Consider the following 15,199-nt stretch of genomic DNA (forward strand, 5'->3'; position numbering starts at 1 on the left):
AGCCACTGCGCCCAGCCTAAAAAGGCTTAGATTTGTAACTTGTCCAAAGCATAGCTGTTTTCAGTGACAGAGCTCGGATCTGAACATGGCTTCACAGCTCCTGTTCTTTCCACTAAGCCATGTTGCCTCTCCTATTTCAAGAAATAAGTCAGCATACAAAGAATCCTAAATTACACACAACTTCACAAGATTCAGACATCATCTGCTGCATAAGATGAGACCTTTAAAAGCCTGTTCTAGCACTAGCCGCCCTCCTGCTAAGAATAGACTGGAACGTGGTTGATTTAGTTATTTCTTTTTCTTTTTTTTTTTTTTTTTTTTTTTTTTTTTTTTTTTTTTGAGACGGAGTCTCGCTCTGTCGCCCAAGCTGGAGTGCAGTGGCCGGATCTCAGCTCACTGCAAGCTCCGCCGCCCAAGTTTACGCCATTCTCCTGCCTCAGCCTCCCGAGTAGCTGGGACTACAGGCGCCTGCCACCTCGCCCGGCTAGTTTTTTGTATTTTTTAGTAGAGACGGGGTTTCACCGTGTTAGCCAGGATGGTCTTGATCTCCTGACCTTGTGATCCGCCCGTCTCGGCCTCCCAAAGTGCTGGGATTACAGGCTTGAGCCACCGCGCCCGGCCTTTTTTTTTTTTTGAGACGGAGTCTCGCACTGTGGCCCAGACGGGAGTGTAGTAGCGTGATCTCAGCTCACTGCAAGCTCTGCCTCCCGGGTTCACACCATTCTCCTGCCTCAGCCTCCTGAATAGCTGGGACTACGGGCACCCACCACCATGCCCAATTAATTTTTTGTATTTTTTTTTTAATAGAGACGGGGTTTCACCATGTTAGCCAGGATGGTCTCGATCTGACCTCATGATCCACTTGCCTCGGCCTCCAAAAGTGCTGGGATTACAGGCATGAGCCACCGCACCCGGCAATTTAGTTATTTCTGATGGGCAAATAACATTTTCATATCTCTGCAAGTTTTTGTAATTATGGTGTTCAGACAATAAATCAACCTTATATTGCTGTTAAATTTGGATGACCTGCTTTTCTCATGAGGACTTTCTCATAGATCAAACTTTCAATGACCATTCAATTGTATATGAATATAATAAACACTGTTTTTGGAAGGATACAAAAGAAACTGGAAACAGTGCCTCTGGAGCGAACTGAGTGACTGAGACTCAAGGTGACAAAGATACATACTTTTCACCATCTACTCTTTTGTTTTACCTTTTAATTTTGTACCATATATAAGCACTACTTACCTAATTAAGAAAATACCAGTTTAAAAGGACAATGAACAAGCCTCCAGTAAACTATCAGATAGGAACTGCTCCAAGTCTGCAGCATCAGAGAATGGCGGGCTCTTGGTTAGTAGGGCTCTGTCTGGTTCCTGGAAGATTCAATTACTTGCCCATCCAACTCACATCAAAAGTTCTGTGGCTGCTGGGTGCGGTGGTTCATGCCTATAATCCGAGCACTGTGGGAGGCTGAGGCAAGCGGATTGCTTGAGCCCAGGAGTTCAAGACCATCCTGGGTAACATGGCGAAAACTCGCCTCTACAAAAACCACAAAAATTAGCTGGGAGTAGTGGCATGTGCCTGTAGTCCCAGTTACTTGGGAGGCTGAGGTGGGAAGATCGCTTGAGCCTGGGAGGCAAAGGTTGCAGTGAGCTGAAACCATACCACTGCACTCCAGCCTAGGCGACATGGCGAAACCTTGTGTGAAAAAAAAAAAAAAGAAAAGAAAAGAAATGATGTGGCCGAACATCTCACGCCTATGCAATGTGAAAGCAGATATTCAAAAGCAGTTATCTGAAGTTTAAAAGTTTGGCATCTTCCCAGCATAGCAGAAGGGAACCACTCAAGGGAATGGACATCTGCAAATGTGATGAAAAGGTCAGTAGAAAACTGTATCATTCATTCATTCCAGAAAACAAGCTAATACCCCATGGCCTGAACTTTGTTAGGCAGGCCCACCCATCTGGCATTCTCCAATCCTCATTTCCTGCAGCAGCCCAAACACATCACTGTTGCCCTTAAACTCTTCCCTTTTTTCAAGAATCAGTATTTGTCTCAACTCCCTAGAGAAAAACTTTTCCTTCTGTTCCTGTGAAAGAACTCCATTGCCAATCTCCTTTAAGAGACAATAGTTACAACTTCCTAAGCACTCTGTGCTTTACGCACAGTTATCTCAAGTAATAAGTCTGACAACTCTATGAAATAAGTACTAATTTTATCTCCATTTTATAAATGACAAACCTGAGGTCCAGAGAGGTTAAGCAGTTTGTCCAAGGTCACACAGCTAGGAACTGACAGAGCTAAGATTAGAACTCAACTTGAGGCCTAGTTCCTGCTCTTGATCACGCATTATTATTATAAACCTGGCTCAGTATAAGCAGTGTGGTATGATTTGGATACCTACAGGGGGATTACAGCTCTCAAAGCTCTTATTGGTCATTTTTGTTGGAATAAATTGCTGAAAACAAGCCAAGTCTGATTCCTAGACGATATCATAACTTACATTTACTAATGAAAGTAATGGCTGGAGCCTGGAGCTCAGACCAGGTATCAGACTACAGAGTAAGGAGCTGTGAGTTTAGTATGAAATCTGACTTTCATACAACTCTTGCAGTCCTAAAATATGTATTGGTTGAGAACAAAGACAAGAATCAAATTAGAAAATATAAATTTCAGAATTTACTAGTTAACCTACTCATTATATTCATTAGATACAGAACTCAGCATGTTAATGATTATACAGCTGCTGTATGATGGACACCTACTGTTTTATTATTTTATTTTTGAGGCAGGGTTCCGCTCTGTTGCCCGGATTGGAGTGCAATGGTGTCTTCGTGGCTTATTGCAATCTTGACCTTCCGGACTCAAACAATCCTCCCCACCTCAGCCTCCTGGGTAGCTGGGACTACAGGCATGGGCCACCACACCCAGCTAGTTTTTAAATTTTTTTGGCAATATAGGGTCTCACTATGCTACACAGGCTGGTCTCAAAACTCCTGGGCTCCAGCGATCCTCCCACCTCGGGCTCCCAAAGTGCTGGGATTACAAGTGTGAGCCACTGTGCCTGGCAGCTTTTTACATAAATAGAAAAACAGAGAATCAGAAAAATGACCTCCCAGGGACAAGAGCAGGATTTGAACCCAAATCTGTCTGACTCCAGGGACACGACAGTATCTGTCTACCTTGTGTCACTGAGTTCAATGTATCAATGCCAAGTCAGAGAACACATCTTGAGTTTTGTGGTTTTTGAACTCATTGATTTTTTTTTTTTGAGACAGAGTTGCGCTCTGTCGCCCAGGCTGGAGTGCAGTGGCGTGATCTTGACTCTGCCTCCTGGGTTCACATGATTCTCCTGCCTCAGCCTCCCAAGTAGCTGGGACTATAGGTGCCCACCACCATGCCTGGCTAATTTTTTTGTATTTTTAGTAGAGACGGGGTTTCACCGTGTTAGCCAGGATGGTCTCGATCTCCTGACCTCAAGTGATCCACCCGCCTCGGCCTCCCAAAGTGCTGGGATTACAGGTGTGAGCCACTGCGCCCCACCAAACTCACTATTTTCTTTTGTGAAAAATAATTGCCTCTTTGAGTGCAGAGTGAATGTCAGAATTGTACATACAAATAAACTGAACAGTGATAGTGAAATTAACATTTGTATACTCACAGCTTTCAAAGAGTACTCAAAAACGGCCCACCTGATCTTGCCATTTTATCTTTGCATTTCTGATGAGATAGGAAGGCAGAGCAGGTATTATCATCCGTTTGGAAGTCCAGAGATGAGTAATTTGCTCAAACACTGATGACCGCCCAGTGGCAGAGCTAGGATTAGACCTCGACGGCTGGTGATAATGCTTTTCTCACTAAGTAGCGCTACTGGCTGCAAACACATAGGTTCTTGTCTGTTTCACATAAATGTCCAGTGTCTTACCAGACTCCAGTGAAAGGCTGACAGAGTGAAGGAAGGAAGACTAAAGATAAGTGGCTAATGTGGGAAGTGAATGGCCTTTGATGCAGTCAGGCTCAGGTTCAAATCTTGGCTTCATTTCTTATGCTATGATTTGGACAGTTAACCTAAGTTCATTTTCTTCATCAGTCAAAATGGGAAACAACACTGATTCAATTAACATTTATTAAGAAACTCTAGTGTGTCAGATAAGCCGCTACTAGAAAGTCATAAAAGGCTGTTTGATACATTTTAATCAATACATCATTATTTTTTAGGCTAGTCACGGTGGCTCATGTCTAATTCCAGCACTTTGGGAGGCCAAGGAAGGAGAATCACTTGAGGCCAGGAATTTGAGACTAGCCTGGGTAACATACTGAGACTCCCATCTCTACAAAAAATTTTAAATATTAGCTGGGTGTGGTGGCACATGCCTGTAGTCCCAGCTACTTGGGAGGCTGAGGTGGGAGGATCACTTGAGCCTGGGCTGTCAAAGCTGCAGTGAGCTGAGATCACACCACTGAACTCCAACCTGGGTGACAGAGCAAGACCCTCTCTTAAAATATGTATTTTTTGGCCGGGCGCGGTGGCTCAAGCCTGTAATCCCAGCACTTTGGGAGGCCGAGATGGGCGGATCACGAGGTCAGGAGATCGAGACCATCCTGGCTAACACGGTGAAACCCCGTTTCTACTAAGAAATACAAAAAATAGCCAGGCAAGGTGGCAGCGCCTGTAGTCCCAGCTACTCGGGAGGCTGAGGCCGGAGAATGGCGTGAACCTGGGAGGCGGAGCTTGCAGTGAGCTGAGATCCGGCCACTGCACTCCAGCCTGGGCTACAGAGCGAGACTCCGTCTCAAAAAAAAAAAAAAAAAAAAAAAGTATTTTTTTAGGACAGGTGCAGTGGCTCATGCCTATAATCGCAGCACTTTGGAAGGCTGAGGCGGGCAGATCACTTGAGGTCTGGAGTTCGAGACCAACCTAACCAACATGGCGAAACCCCGTGGTGGCGCATGCCTGTAATCCCAGCTACTTGAGAGGCTGAAGTAGGAGGTTCACTTGAACCCAGCAGGTAGAGGTTGCAGTGAGCCGAGATAGTGACACCACACTCCAGCCTAAGCAAGAGGGAGACTCCGTTTTTTGCCATTTTATCTTTACATTTTTGATGAGATAGGAAGGCAGAGCAGGTATTATCATCTGTTTGCAAGTCCAGAGATGAGTAACTTGCTTAAAGGCTGATGACTGCTCAGTGGCAGAGCTAGGATTAGACCTCGATGGCTGGTGATAATGCTTTTCTCACTAAGCAGCGCTACTGGCTGCAAAAAAAAATTTTTTTTTTCCCATAGGGACAGAGGATTTTGAATGTGGCCCTGGAGATAAATTTTTAAAAAATCTTTATTCACTACATATCTCTCAAAGGAACCAAATCTTTTTTTCTAATTAAAAAAATTATTTATTATTACTATTATTATTATTTTTTTGTAGCGGTGGGGTCTCAGTAGTTAACCAGGCTGGTCTTAAACTCCTGGTCTCGAGCCATCCTCCCACAAGTGTCCAAAAGTTCTGAGATTACAGGCTTGAGTCACTGTGCGTGGCCAAAGGAACTAAATTTTGAAGAATGAAAGTTAGAGCAGGAGTCTAATGCAGAGGCCAGTGGAGGCCAGGCAAGAAGCGTATGGAAGCAACACAGGTGGGATAGGGAACCGCTAAGCCCTCGGCTGCACTTTACACTGCAAAACAAGGAGAGCCCCGTGCAGCCAGGTGAAGCAGGTGATTCTCTGTGGAGTCTCCCACATTTTAAATGTTGGAAATTTTTTAAAATTATAAAATATAGGGAAAAACAGTATCTCAGTTAAATCTTTCCTGTAGGCTGCCAGTTTCTCAAGTTAGTTCCAGAGGAAAAGGGGCATTTTAGTCACATGAAAATGGCAACTGCAAAGTCAAAACTTTGGGAAGATGAGCCTGGTCAGGGAGCTGCTACATGATTTGGTTTAGTTGGCACTTGGAGAGAAAGCTGGGAAAACACAAGTCAGGAGGCCAGAGAGCAACCTGTCAGGCCTGCGATGTGACAGTGGGGCCCTGAGTGCGCCAGTGCACATTATGACTGCTACTGAGTGAAGCAAATCCCTGCATCAAGGACCAGAGCATGGTGGCTCATGCCTGTAATGCCAACACTTTGAGAGGCACCCAGGAGGATCATTTGAGCCTAGGAGTTCAAGACCAGCCTGGGCAAGATGATGAGACCTGTCTCTATCTATCTATCTATCTATCTATTTATCTATCTATCTATCTGTATTTCTATATAGATATAGATGTATTTCTATATAGATATATACATATATATTCTATTTTATATGTATATATATTTCTATATAGTATATGTATTCTATATCTATATATATTCTATGTCTATATATATATTTTTTTCAGGACTAGAGCCCTGCCCTTTCTACTCTATCGGCACAAGGGTCCAGGCAAGAGGAGGGCCATTTCACCCTATCCCTGCGATTTTGCTATTCCACACATTAAATAGGAAAAGACTGGCAAAGGGGAATTGATAGTAAGTGGAATTTATTTTATTTATTTATTTATTTATGAATAATAAATGGTCAGGATGGTCTCAGTCTCCTGACCTTGTGATCCACCCGCCTCGGCCTCCCAAAGTGCTGGGATTACAGGTGTGAGCCACTGCGCCTGGCCAGTAAGTGGAATTTATTTATAAAACAATGCAAATACTATTTGGAATTAGGAAGCATTTCCCATTTTTAATCATAAATTAATTAAAATTGCAAAAGTAGATTTACAGAGCCACAGGTAACAAAACAGGAAATGAAATATTCCAGAGACATTCTGAAAAGTTAGAAAGAAACACACACTAGCCTCAAAATCTCCGGTTAAACCATGGTTGCACAACAGGTTCTATTTATTCCTGCATTTTCTCAATAAGTTCTTCCTTATATTTGCCTTTCTCTTTTCCAACTTGTCGAGACTTGGCTTTGCGTTCAAGAATTTTTTTCCGATCCTTGTCCAGTTTTAGCCTGGTGATAACCACCTATTGGGAGTGAGAAAACAGATCTTTATTGCCACATCGCCACCAGCTATTGAGCAATATAGATATCATAAGTAAGACCTCAGCCATTCAGCATTTTTTTTTTTTTTTTTTTTTTTGAGACAGAGTCTCGCTGTGTCGCCCAGGCTGGAGTGCAGTGGCGTGATCTCAGCTCACTGCAAGCTCCGCCTCCTGGGTTTGCACTATTTTCCTGACTCAGCCTCCTGAGTAGCTGGGACTACAGGCGCCCGCCACCATGCCCGGCCAATTTTTTTGTATTTTTAGTAGAGACGGGGTTTCACCGTGTTAGGATGGTCTCCTGACCTCGTGATCCGCCCGCCTCGGCCTCCCAAAGTGCTGGGATTACAGGCATGAGCCACCGCACCCCGCCAGTCATTCAACTTTTAAGGAACTGAAACTCTGGAAGGAAAACAGATCCTATAACACAATATAAAATAGGAACACAAAGGAGAAGTAGCAGTTCCACTAGGTAGGCATAAGGGCTACAGGAAGATATATTCTCTCTTATCCCTCTGAATATTATACGTTGGAGGAAGTGATGCCTGGAACACTTGGAAGCCTCTTGCAACCAGCTTAGACAGCCATCAGCCGGGTGCAGTGGCTCACGCCTGTAATCCTAGCACTTTGGGAGGCCAAGGCAGGTGGATCACGAGATCAAGAGATCGAGACCATGCTGGCTAACATGGTGAAACCCCGTCTCTGCTAAAAACATAAAAATTAGCTGGGCGTGGTGGTGGGTGCCTGTAGTCCCAGCTACTCGGGAGGCTGAGGCAGGAGAATCACTTGTACCCAGGAGGTGGAGGTTGCAGTGAGCCGAGATCGTGCCACTGCATTCCAGCCTGGCGACAGAGCGAGAGTCCGTCTCAGAAAAAAAAAAAAAAGACACCATCACCAAGAAAGGCAAAATAGAAAAGAGAAGAAAAATCTGGATCCTTGATGATATCACAAAGCTACTGAATCAATCAAGTCCACGTGGCCTGCCTCAGCCACCTGTGCAGGGAGTACCGAACACCAATAACTTCTAACAGTATGGACACACTCCATGGCTGCTGTTGCCACTCAGTCCTTGACCATACCTTGCTCGGGTGAATGCCCACATGGACGGTTGTGCCGTTGGCCTTCTCACGCTGCACCCGCTCGATGTAGATGACATATTTCTTTCTGTACACCTGGACTACCTTGCCAATTTGCTGACCTTTGTAGTGTCCTCGAACTACCTAAGAGAAAATACAAAAGAGAATCCCTCTCCATTTGTAATGCATGATCATAATGAGGAAGCTAACCATCAGGAACACATGGGCTAAACATATAACTATGCACAAAAGCAGCTTAATCCTGGCAGTCAAAAATTAGCTACTTTTCTGGTATAAATCTGTGTTGTGTTATGGCTGGGTGGAGATCTTTTTACCTGAATCCCACAGAAATGTGCGATATGAGCTTTAGAGAAAAAAGGAGAATACAAAACTACATATAGAATACACTCCGAACTATATGTATACACACGTCAAGTATCCCTTATTCGAAATGCTTGAGACCAGAAGTGTTTTGGATTTAGGGTTTTTGGGATTTTGGAATATCTGCATCACTAGCTAAGCACCACAAATCTGAAAATCTGAAATCCCAAAAGCTCCAAAGACCGCTTCCTTTGACCATCACATTGACACTCAGAGTTTCAGATTTTGGAGTATTCTGAATTTGAGATACTCAACCTGTTATGTGTGTATGTGTATATATATAATATATATTACATATGTGCACATGTATGTATATACATACATACATATATGTATACACACATACATATATATATACACACACACATTTCATATATATCGCATGACACAGTGGGATACAATATATATAAATATTGGTAACAGCTGCCATTAGGCAGGAAGTAGGATTATAGATGACTGTTATTTAGATTTATATTCTTCTAAATTTCACAATTTCTACATTTATATAAATATTTTAAAGTCAGAAAAAAATTTAAAATCTCACGGACTGTTTTACTGTACTAAAAATCTACTCTATTAAAAAACCAACTAGATGAGGGTTTCCTTGGAAGCAGGAGCTTATTTTATTTTATTTTATTTTTGAGACAGAGTCTCGCTTTGTCCCCCAGGCTGGACTGTAATGGCATGATCTTGGCTCACTGCAACCTCCACCTCCCAGGTTCAAGTGATTCTCCTGCCTCAGCCTCCCAAGCAGCTGGGATTATAGGCACACGCCAGCAGTCCCGGCTAACTTTTGTATTTTTAGTAGAGATGGGGTTTCCCCATATTGGCCAGGCTGGTCTCGAACTCCTGACCTCAAGTGATCCACCTGCCTCGGCCTCCCAAAGTGCTGGGATTACAGGTGTGAGCCACCATGCCCAGCTGCAAGAGCTTATTAAACACCATGCACAGGGGCCGGGCTGATCGACTGGACTGGAGAGGTGAGGATGAAGAGGGAAGGATGATACTCAGAGTCTGGCTTGGGCAACCAGGTAGATGGAAATGCCTTTGCCAGATGCAGGGAACATAGGGGAAGCCCCATATTTTAGGAGGAAATAGTTTAGTTTGGAACATGCTAAATTTGAGGCATCTGGGGACATTCTAATAGAGAATTCAGACACAGCTGGAATGCCAACTGGGCCAGCAATAGAGACGTGGGAGTCATCCACAGAGAGGCAATCAGAAGCTTCATTTTGCTCAAGGAGCTGATGGTATGAGAAAAGGGCAGAATATACACATGTGAGAAAAGCCAGCATTTTGGAAGAGCTTGTGAGAAATTAATGTGGCCAGAGAGAACAGGAAACCATGTAAGTGTGGTGTTACAGCAGCCAAGAGAAGAATGCCAAATTCTGCGGGACCATCAAGTACAGAGAGGGTAAGGTATTTAACAGATCTGACAACAAGGTCATCACCAGTGGCTGTGGCTGGAATGCCTTCAGTGAGCGGTGGGATGGAAGCCATTTACAGTAAGGTGATGAGTGTACCAGGTGAGAAGGTGAAGGTGAGAAAAGACAGTCCAAAGGAGCTTGGCTCTGAAGATGAGAAGGGGATAGATGTTTGAGGGGGATGGAAAGCTAAGGGAACTTTTTTTATTTTTAAAGAAGGGAAAACATGATTGTGTCTAAATACTGATGGGAAGGAACAAGTATAGAGCAAGAGGGTAAAAGAAACTACAGAGAAAAAAGGGACCAAAAAAGCTCCAAGAGAAGAATGGAGCAGCACCCAGCGGCAGATGAATTAGGCTTAGGGAGAAATAGGGATATTTCTTTTTTTGTGTTTTTGAGACAGAGACTTGCTGTGTTACCCATGCTGGAGTACAGTGGTGTGATCTTGGCTCACTGCAACCCCCGCCTTCTGGGTTCAAGTGATATCTCATTGCCTCAGCCTCCCTTGTAGCTGGGATTACAGGCATGTGCCATCATGTCCAGCTAATTTTTGTATTTTTAGTAGAGACAGAATTTCGCCATGTTGGCCAGGCTGGTCTCGAACTCCTGGCCTCAAGTGATCCACCCGTCTTGGCCTCTCAAAGTGCTGAGATTACAGGCGTGAGCCACTGCACCAGGCCTGGGATGTTTCTTTTATTGTAACAGGAGGGAAAGAAAATAAGAGGGGCGGAACTACAGGTAAATGTGTAGGTGTGGAGCCAGGATTTCTTTTTTTTTTTTTTTTTTTGAGATGGAGTCTCGCTCTGTCGCCCAGGCTGGAGTGCAGTGGCGTAATCTTGGCTCTCTGCAACCTCCACCTCCTAGGTTAAAGCGATTCCCCTGCCTCAGCCTCCTGAGTAGTTGGGATTACAGGCGTGTGCCACCACACCTGGCTAATTTTTGTATTTCTAGTAGACACGGGGTTTCACCATGTTGGCCAGGCTGGTCTTGAACTGCTGACCTCAGATGATTCACCCACCTCAACCTCCCAAAGTGTTGGGATTACAGGTGTGAGCCACTGCGCCTGGCCATGATTTTAGATTTTATAAGCACATCAGGCACCACTGGTAAGCACCTGGCTAACTCCTCACTTTTCAGGTCTTCTCTTAAATTTATTAGCTCCTCAGAGAAGCCTTTTCAGGTCCTTTAATTAATATGGTAGCATCCTTTGTATTTTCTTCACAGCAATAAACACAATTTCAAATCGTTTTATTTTTAACTGAGGCATCATTTACATATAGTAAAATGCACAGGTCAGTTTTGGCAGATATAAAACTGCCAAAGGTGTTTTTTTTTTTTTTTTTTTTTGAGATGGAGTCTCGCTCGTCACCCAGGCTGGAATGCAGTGGCGCGATCTCAGCTCACTGCAAGCTCCACCTCCCGGGTTCATGCCATTTTCCTGCCTCAGTCTCCCAGGTAGTTGGGACTACAGGCGCCCGCCACCACGCTCGGCTGATTTTTTTTTTTTTTTTTTTTTTTTTTGAGACGGAGTCTCGCTGTGTCGCCCAGGCTGGAGTGCAGTGGCCGGATCTCAGCTCACTGCAAGCTCTGCCTCCTGGGTTTTTAGGCCATTCTCCTGCCTCAGCCTCCCAAGTAGCCGGGACTACAGGCGCCCGCCACCTCGCCTGGCTAGTTTTTTGTATTTTTTAGTAGAGACGGGGTTTCACCGTGTTAGCCAGGATGGTCTCGAACTCCTGACCTCGTGATCCGCCCGTCTCGGCCTCCCAAAGTGCTGGGATTACAGGCTTGAGCCACTGCGCCCGGCCTTAATTTTTTATATTTTTAGTAGAGACGGGTTTTACCGTGTTAGCCAGGATGGTCTCAATCTCCTGACCTTGTGATCCGCTCACCTCGGTCTCCCAAAGTGCTGGGATTACAGGCGTGAGCCACTGTGCCTGGCCGTTTTTTTTTTTTTTTTTTTCTTTTTGAGACAGAGTCTCACTCTCACCCAGGCTGGAGTGCAATGGCACAATCTTGGTTCACTGCAACTTCTGCCTCCCGGGTTCAAGCGATTCTCATGCCTCAGCCTCCCAAGTAGCTGGGATTACAGGTGTGCACCACCACACCCGGCTAATTTTTTGTATTTTTAGCAGAGATGGAGTTTCACCATGTTTCCCAGGCTGGTCTCAAACTCCTGAGCTCAGGTGATCCACCTGCCTCGGCCTCCCAAACTGCTAGGATTACAGGCATGAGCCATCATGCCCAGCCTGTCAAAGGTTTTATATAGGACCTGATTTGCAAATAATACCACTCTGTGGAAAATGGACAAAGGTAAGAGAGGGAGCTGCAATGCTGCCTTGAACTGGACTGGAAATAGGTTCAAGACTTACTTTGGAGGTAGAATCAACAAGCCTTGATGGTGGATAACAAGAGGGGGTTAAGGAGCATTGTTAAAGATAACAAAGGTTTAGGGGCATATGCAACTGGGGAGATACAAATGGCACTTACTGGAGATGTGGAAGATGGGAGGAGAGTTGGATTCTGGAGGCAGAGGGTTTAGGATCAAGAGTACTCTTGGATAAGAAGCTTGAAATGTCAATGGGCTACCTAAATAGAGATGTTCTGTAGATAGTCAGACCTATAGGTCTGTGTTGTAGGTAGTCAGATGTATAGGTTGTCTAAAGTGGTCTGGACTGGGATATAAAATTGGGAGTTGTTAGCACAGAGCAGATATTTAAAGCTCTAAGAATGGATTATTACCTATTCTCTACCTACATAGAGAACACAGAGCAGAAAGAGATGCTAGATACATCCATTGGATTCAGTCACGAAGATGTTATTGGTGATCTATGCCAAAGTAGGTTCTATAATGCAGTGGGCACAGGGAATAGACTGAAGAGTATCCAAGAGTGAATGGGAGATGAGGAAGTGGAGACAGCTCTCTTGAGGAGGTTGGTTATGAATAGAGAACAGAGTAATAGCTGGAAGGAAATATGGGGCTAGGGAAATGAATCCAAATTTTCCAGCTCTCTCTGAAAATCCAAGAATTTAACAATGGGCCTGCATTTCCCCCAGGCACCCACGGGCTAAAGGTAGATGATTATATCTTATATGTGAGGCTTGAGCTTTCCAGTTTGCCATTTTCTTTTCAGCTCACTTCCCTTATTTAAGGAAGTGAGAGCTATCCCTACCCATCCCCTATAAGTACTTGCAATTCCCCCATTCTAGAACATGTCTGATGGGAAGGATCCAGGGCAGAGGGGGTTGAAACTGCTGAACATACCTCTGAACTACTCTTTCCACTCTTCCTGTCACACTCCCAGCTTAACTCCACATTTTTTCCTCCTTAACATATCCCCAAACCTTCAAAGAGTCCCAGTGTCTCAGATGATACACCAGGCCTCATCACCTTATGTCATTTCATTCTTTAAGACAATAGTTCTTAACTGAGTGAGGGAAGAGTTGATTTTGCCCCCCAGGGAGCATTTGGCAATATCTGGAAATATTTTTGCTTGTCACAACTGTGAACGGAGGGAATGCCACTGGCATCTAGTGGGGAGAGGCCAGGGATGCTGCTAAACATTCTACAATGCACAGGAGAGCCCCTCACCACCCCCCGACAACAATTATCCAGTCCAAGATATCAATAGCACTGAGGCTAGGAAACCCTGCTCTAAAACATGACCTCCATGAGAACACGGGCCTTGTCAATCTTGTTCTAGAACAATGTCTGGTAAGTGCTCCATAAATACTCCTTTGAGGAATGAATCCAGCCCCTGCTTATTTCACTCATGGCCAGCTCCCTTCCCCCTTCATGCATTCTAAGCTCCCATCACAGAGAACAGAAGGCTTGCACGTTCTCACATGGGCCACTCTTTTAGAAATTATGAAAGAGTGACTCGCTGCATCTTGACCATTTCTCCTGCCAAATCCAATGCTATCACATGGCCAGCTCCCACAAATCCCTGTCCATCAATCCCACTACACCCAAATACACTAGAACACTACTCTCACTGCAACACTTTCCCCTACAAAGTCTGCTTCAACAAGCCACCTTGGGCAACAACACTTGGCAAACTAGCAGCCAGAAGTTTAAATCAAAAGCATTTTTGGCGGGGCACGGTGGCTCACACCTGTAATCCCAGTGCTTTGGGAGGCTGAGGTGGGAGGATCACTTGAGGTCAAGAGTTCCGAGACCAGCCTGGGCAACATAGCAAGACCCTATGTCTACAAAACAAACAAAAAAGCAGGATTTTGCTTGGCTGACATACTGCTTTATTAAATTTTACTATAACTATTAAATAGTTAAATGCTCTAAAGCAACGCAGGCACTCTCTGGTGGCTCTGAACCCTATCTCTGGCCTAACACATCTGAAGGGTCACACTATTTGCCAGAGTCCTGAGGCACGTGAGTCTGTGACTGCTCCATGACCAAGAACACATGACGTTCTCAGGCAAAGGTGCCCGAGCGCCACTAGAGCCGGAGGGAGACGTACCTGGACCTCGTCGTCCTTGCGGATGGGCATGGAGCGGACATTGTACTTCTGCCGCAGCTCCTTGGAGAGCGGGGATGACATGATCTTCCTGCGCACGTGTGAGGGGGCATTGAAGTGACGTTTGCGGTTTTTGCTGCGGTCCGACGTCACGAAGGGATTGAACTTCATGGTGACCCTCTACAAAGGGCGGAGAGAGACGTAATGAAGGGGCGCTCAGTGGGTTACAGGGGCCTGTTCTCGACCCAAGACACTCCTCCTCATCCCCGCACAAAGGCTCTACGGGGGAGGTGACCTCTGAAAAGGCAACTAAGGGAGGAGAGAGAGATGCGAGTGGTCTATCACACAAAGTGGGACGTGTGGAGGTCGCATGCCTGACCAAAGGGGTCGTGGGGAGAGGGTGGCACTGGGACCTTGAGGCTAAGGAAGGAATACTAGGGTTAGGCAGGAATGAGTGGTCGGGAGATCACGCAAAGAGAGCTGTGGGATGACATGTGTCCCTACCACACATATGGCAGGGTCTAACAGGGCAGTGGGCTTCAGAGTCCGAGAAAACTCCAACCTCCACTCACTCACCCGGCCACCAGGGCCTCAGACCCTGAGTGCGCAGGACCGGAAATGAGTTTCCGTGCCGCGCAAGCACAGAAAGACATCGAAGCCCCATTTCCGTAAGAGCGAAGCAGAATGGCGCCCCATGCGGCTTGGGGTGGGATCGCAGTGTCTCGTTCCTAGGGTCCCCGGGAGCGCGATGCCAGTGAGAACAAGGGCCTACTTGTGTAGGGCCTGCAGTAGAGGCTTACGGGTGTTCTTTTAATAGGCACACCTGTCAGTAGTCT

General features: G+C 45.4%; 2 protein-coding genes across 50 annotated transcripts in view; both read right to left on the reverse strand.

The window, feature by feature from the left end:
* The window catches only part of ATP6V0E1 (ATPase H+ transporting V0 subunit e1), a 380,972-nt gene that overhangs the window by 57,084 nt on the left and 308,689 nt on the right, over positions 1-15,199 (reverse strand). The window lies entirely within an intron of this gene.
* Positions 6,644-15,199, reverse strand: part of RPL26L1 (ribosomal protein L26 like 1) — a 287,969-nt gene continuing 279,413 nt past the window's right edge. For 46 of the 49 annotated variants that reach the window (XM_050793324.1, XM_050793350.1, XM_050793372.1 and 43 more), the window contains exons 2-5: positions 14,940-14,956; positions 14,367-14,543; positions 8,090-8,230; positions 6,644-6,995 (exon numbers count right to left, since the gene is read on the reverse strand). In XM_050793324.1, coding sequence (XP_050649281.1) covers positions 6,867-6,995; positions 8,090-8,230; positions 14,367-14,534 — 438 coding nt within the window. In that variant the 5' untranslated portion in view covers positions 14,535-14,543; positions 14,940-14,956 and the 3' untranslated portion in view covers positions 6,644-6,866. Of the gene's footprint in view, positions 6,996-8,089; positions 8,231-14,366; positions 14,544-14,867; positions 14,978-15,199 lie in introns of those variants that run through there. The other 3 variants (XM_050793371.1, XM_050793319.1, XM_050793320.1) reach the window with 3 other exon arrangements.

This window comes from Macaca thibetana, chromosome 6 (genome assembly GCF_024542745.1).
Source record: "Macaca thibetana thibetana isolate TM-01 chromosome 6, ASM2454274v1, whole genome shotgun sequence".
NCBI lineage: Eukaryota > Metazoa > Chordata > Mammalia > Primates > Cercopithecidae > Macaca > Macaca thibetana.